General features: G+C 35.5%; 1 protein-coding gene across 3 annotated transcripts in view; it reads right to left on the bottom strand.

The window, feature by feature from the left end:
* LOC126415245 (eukaryotic peptide chain release factor subunit 1) overlaps positions 1 to 5,554 on the bottom strand; it is a 50,980-nt gene extending 45,426 nt beyond the window's left edge. For all 3 annotated transcript variants that reach the window (XM_050083416.1, XM_050083417.1, XM_050083418.1), the window contains exons 1-5: positions 5,126 to 5,554; positions 4,752 to 4,927; positions 3,200 to 3,327; positions 1,816 to 1,966; positions 1,456 to 1,646 (exon numbers count right to left, since the gene is read on the bottom strand). In XM_050083416.1, the coding sequence (XP_049939373.1) occupies positions 1,456 to 1,646; positions 1,816 to 1,966; positions 3,200 to 3,327; positions 4,752 to 4,927; positions 5,126 to 5,226 (747 nt within the window). In that variant the 5' untranslated portion in view covers positions 5,227 to 5,554. The remainder of the gene's footprint in view (positions 1 to 1,455; positions 1,647 to 1,815; positions 1,967 to 3,199; positions 3,328 to 4,751; positions 4,928 to 5,125) is intronic.
* Between the last annotated feature and the right edge of the window lie 446 nt (positions 5,555 to 6,000).

The following is a 6,000-nucleotide window of genomic DNA, read 5'->3' on the forward strand; positions in this document are numbered from 1 at the left end:
GGGAAACTTCGTGGCAGATTAAAAGTTTGTGCCATTTTGGAACTTCAATCAAGGTCATCTGCACTTTGCAGGTAAGTGCTTTACCAACTGGGCTATCCAAGTAGAACACCACCTGTCCTCACAGCTGTACTTCTACCTGTACCCCTCTTACCTTACAAAGTTCAAGGTTTCCCCTGCGTAACTAGCACTCCTGGATAATGATTTAGTCTTTCGTTCTCATCCCGCCCGATAAATCTCCCTTGACCGATATTTTCGAGTGACTTTTCCAAAATCTACCCCTTTCCCTACACCTAAAGTCCTTTTCCTTCATCCCTCTTCCTTTCTCTTCAACCCTTCTACCTGAAGGAGTCACTGGTTCCAAAAGCTTGCCTAATTATAACCTTTTTAGGTATGCATTCTGCCACCGTTTGGAGAGTAGATTTTTTATCCATCCAATTACATTATTTTGTTAAAAATTGATTGTTTTCTTTGTTATGACGATATTGCGATAAAGATGTTTGCATTTTGATGCAAATAACAATCTCACAAGCCAGCCAATATCTTGTTTTGCTTTCACTGAAAATTTTTACATATAATTGAATCCCAACTTCCATGGCACCACTCTCTGTGCTATTACATGCACGCAGCTTTACAAGTTTTCATGAATTGTTGCTACATAACTATTTGATGTAACAATTACATGCCTTCATACAAGGAAATGATTGATGATCAACGTGTGTCTTACGAAACAACTAATATTACAGTTATGAGGTGCCATATGCATGCCGCAACCCTTCCAATCAGAAACGACCTTAATTCATTAAAATGAAATGTGATTTACGAGTATCAAAGCACGTCATACCACCATCTGTAATTCATGCCCAACATCCCTGTTACTCTACAAGCAATGCAATCATATCAAAAATTTTTTTAAACACACACACACATCCTGCAACAACAAAAAATATACATTAGAGTTTAACATTCTGTCAATTTGATATGGACCACAAGTTCATACTGGGCAAGGGTAGAGATGTAAATGAACAGTATACTTTTCAAAGAAGCCATCCTGGCATTCAACTTCAGGAATTCAGAGAAACAATGGGAAAAAAAGACTGGATGGGGATTCTAAACCTACTTCTGAATGTGAACCATAATTCAGAAACTATAGCACACATCAGCAAAATCAGTTAAATATAGATACAAGAGATTTACATTACCTGACACTTTGATATAAGTGAAATAAAAATTTCAGTCAGAATCCTTTAGAAAAGTAAACCGAACAACTACCACCACAAGACAGCACACAGACAATCTGATGAACACACCCGAAACTGCATTTGCTCTTCATGCAAAAGCCTGTTACTTTGTTCTAATAAAATATACATAGCAAATAACACCATACATACTTTGGTGAGGTAACTAATTCTTAGAAGTTGGCATAAAATAAAAGATCAAAGCCAAAAATGTACTCACTGGGTCAAACATATCTGACTGACTAAGTTCAGTCTTGAAATCTGCACTGCCAGCCAATATTATTCCAGCTACATTTGGTTTATCATTCGTTATAAAAAGAGTTGTTGCAACCTCTGCAACTTTGCGCACATAATTATGTCTCTTCTCCATTCTCAATCTTGCAAATCGAAGTGCAGACTGACCACCTCTTCCTGTAAGTACCAAGTTGTTATTTTTTATTTCCATTCCCACAGATTAACAATACTTAACTGGTGTATTTTTAATGCTTGCGCTCTCTCTCTCTCTCTCTCTCTCTCTCTCTCTCACACACACACACACACACACACACACACACACACACACACACACACACACTCTTACCATGTTTTTTCGGTAAATCTACCGTGAACTTGTGAAGAACTTCTCTCGTGTTTCCTTGCAATGTTCCAAATAAAGCACCATTACCATCCATAACAATGAAACCAAATTTATTATCATCCGCAAGCAAAGCTGTTAAGGCCTCTGTGTGAAACTGTAAAAAGGGCATATCTATTAGTTTTCCACATAAATCAATTGAGACTTGTGATGAATTGAGATTTCAGAGTAATCAACATAATACCCACAAAATTAGTTCTTTCATAGTACAATATCAAAATGTTCTAAATAGTGTAGCTTAATTCTAAGGATTCTTTGGAAGTTTCACATGATTAATTATTTCTCTGACAAGCTATAATGTCTCAACCATTGCCAAAGTAAGGACATTCTTATAACCATTCAATGCTTCCCATAATTAAAAGGAGACTTATTTAAATTGAAATTTCTCATATTTATCTGTTCTTCCAATAAGAGTATACACCTTCAGAAAACCAAAGAAATAACCTCATCTACTCTTATTGAAGTTATGAGCATCTCTTAATAAGGTATTTAATATTGCACTTTTAACTGTCAGTAAAAAGAATGCTGCTCAGATTTTAGAATATCTCTGACATTACATTTAGGTATTGTCAGGGTTACTTTACTTTTTGCTATATTAAGGTTAAATCACAACAATGGGAACAGGTGAGACAAAGAGTAAGGCTTTGACCTCAGTGAGCAAACTGGTTTGTACTGGATCTCACCAGTAGGGTATGTTGTACTGGATCTGACCAGAAAGATCCCAGGGATTACCAGTTCGGAGCTTGGCCATAGAGAAACTGACAAACCTGATTTGTCCTGATGGTTGCACTGGTTAACAACTTTCTCTCGCTAAACCACTTTTACAATGCACAAATCACAAAATGTCTACACTTCCAGGCTTCTTCAATTAGTTTCTCATGATAACCTCTCGCGTGGAAGACCTTTACATGCCTTTAAAAGCTGTAGCAGTTTTAACTACCACATTACATACATTGAAAAATTGCATGGCCCAGAAACTAAATATTGTCTAACTCCTTAATTAAAAAGTTATGACAGCCTTACCAGGAAACTAATTATTCTAAGGTAACTGTTGGCTCAAATTTAACTCAATTACTGGTTAATTACAATTATGAATGAATATACAAGGCTGAACATGATTCAGTTCATAGGCAATAACCCTTCCCTGAAAAAAATGCAGATAATGTTCAGTTAACAGTCCAACTTTGTTCAAAATTAAATGTAAAATATTACACCATCCCATCAGCACACTTTCACTCATATTGCTAACCTCTAATTTATTTCCCATTAATACCAAAATTTACTTTTAGAAAATAAACTTCCTTATGGAACAAACATTTATTACTCTTACCTTATTGTCACATAAATACAATGATGTATTTATAGGTTTGAAAGGTTCAAAATCTATGTTAACTTTCTTCTCTTTGCCTTCATCAGTAACTATTGTTCCACAATATATTACCAGCCCGTTTGGTGGCACTGAAACATTGAAGAATTAATAGATCAAATATTGTCAATTCAGAAACCACATACAATCAAACATTTTCATTTCTGAATTTGGACACAAAGAAAAGTGATGTCTATAAGAGTAATTTATCAGTTTTCCAATTTTCTAGCTAGGAATCACAAATTTATCATTCGAGTTTGGAAAAATGGCTTGCTTGCTTTCTTTCTTTGAAACCAATGTATTCCAGTTTAAAATAAGAAAATTTCCAAAACATTTGTTTTTACAGATATATGTGACAATATTTCAACATCTAAGAATGCACTACAATATTTCTCACAAAATAACAAGCCTACTATTTAAAGCATCGAAAGTAATGTACATTACACAAATTTTCACATTATGGCAATAATATGGTATATGTTCCTTGATCTCTGTGTGAGCTCTATCCACAATTTAATAGATTACTCGAAGTATTCAAGCGCAAAGAAATATCAAATTACACACATCTTATTACACACACAACTTCTACATCAATTCTTCAATTTATAAAGTAACATAACAAGTACATAAAACATCTTAATCCCAAATAGAAACTGCACGGAATTTTCTTATTCTCTTAAAACTATATTACCATGACTACTTCAAGGTAATCACATATTCAATTAAGTTTTAGTGCTTAAGTCTTAAATTTTAAATTCTTAATTACCTACACAACAGCTCTACAGGGGTGAACCAACACAGCATATGCAAAATAGGAAAAATATTTAGTCTACATCATGTGAAATGAGAATAGTTCCTCTTCCATATTATTGTGAGACACATATCCTCCAAACAAAGCAGCTATGAAAGGAGTACAAAAGCTAAATTTCTTTTACTATTATATCCATAACAGGCTTTTGAATAAAGCTAACGTTCCATACACCTATGATTTTCTGCATACCCATTAAAACCATTCAATACATCTTTTTTTTAGACTGGAAACACTATGAGTGATTAATAAAGGCCTTGGAAAGCTCTCTGGTTTCTAGTGGAGCATTTATTATGACCTCAGCTACAGAAAGGGAAGTGAAATCCACTTTCAAAGATAGTTTCAATCATAACCACAGGGAGCTTCAAATTCCTGATAATTCATCAAAAATGACAAATCTACTAGTCTATGTACACACAAATACAAAACTACCACTGAAACACAAGACTATTGCAAATTTCAGTCGTATTATAATATAGCCAAATGTTACCACCAAAGCAAAATATCTCTTTCTCTCGCGGAATATACTCCAATACCCCACAAGAATTACACTGTCATGGTTTGGCGGCCTCTATATAACATAACCAAACATGTCACACTACTGCATGATCTGCCTAAGGTCATGATCTGCCTAAGGTAAAGCGGTCACCGTTACGAGGTTCTTAAGACTTCTCATAATGCTCAAAACATAATAAATGTTTTTCATACCTTTTGTATAAAGTTTTAATCTATGTTGCACGGAAGTTATAGCGCCCAACACCGACAATCTATTTACTCTAGATTTAATGTTCGATGCTGTTCCGAACTCATCAGCCAACATCTTGCTTACTCTCGATATTTGATCTTTTGGTGGTATTATGAGCGATATCATGCTGGTACCATTTCTGAAAAAGAACGAAAATGACTACACGGTAATTTGCTAACTCGATATTGGCAGCAAAATCAACTCCCCAAGTTGATGTTAAAAGCAACTGACTGCACGAAGTTTCATCTTCAGCATTAATTTAAAATATCCTTTCTGAAATTTTGCGACATGTTTTGCAATATGTAAGAGCCACGTATGTGACCACATGTTTACTCACCCTCTGGCCATCTCCAGACTTTTAATTAACTTCTTTATTTTCCATATTTCCACGTTGCGATCAGAAGAACTTTCTTCAGTATTGTTGTAAGAGGATGACATCTTAAAATCACAATGGTAATACAACTAGATTACCAAATACTACTTAAATATCTACACAGTGCCTTCCAGCTCTGTGCCAAACCCTAGCAAAATGGCGCACATGCACGACAGATGGCCTTCTCGACGACACCAACAACCTCCAACGATGTGATCTGCTGTGACACAACAACACAAAACTAATTTAGATTGAACGCACTGTCTTCCTAAGTCATTAGAGACCAGCCGTTCCAAACGTGTCATTTACATATGACCGATATTTTTTAAAACACTACGCATGCTAACACTGTTCCCAAACTACTGTAATCTCTGTTCATTGCAGTTGTTCCAAAGCTTGCAACCTGTGAAGAAAGTACTGGAAGACGATATTGAATAAAAAGTCTCTCTGAATTTATGTTGAGTCCACTCGTACGTTTCTCCGCCTACTTAGAATCAAATTAGTCAAATTAACCTAGCTCTTGAGCTACGCTGCAGATCAGGCTGTCACCACAACCAAGATTTCCGAGAGGATCTAATATCACACTCTAGTCCAATTTTCTGTAAACTGAATTCCCGATATCCTTTATGATTGGTCGTGTAAATCAACACACTGTTATTTTATCCATGTAGCATCTTTTGAACTCCGCCGGAGTTAATGATTGTTGGCGAATGACGCAACCAGCCACAAATGCTTTTGAAACGTTTTATTTCAATATTGCTGTTGGAAATGCGGATTAGAGTGTCGGATTTCAGCTTCGACATCCCGATTTCGCTCTGCAAACACTTCCGCATTTCAGT

The sequence above is a fragment of the Schistocerca serialis genome, chromosome 1 (assembly GCF_023864345.2).
Source record: "Schistocerca serialis cubense isolate TAMUIC-IGC-003099 chromosome 1, iqSchSeri2.2, whole genome shotgun sequence".
In the NCBI taxonomy this organism is placed as follows: domain Eukaryota; kingdom Metazoa; phylum Arthropoda; class Insecta; order Orthoptera; family Acrididae; genus Schistocerca; species Schistocerca serialis.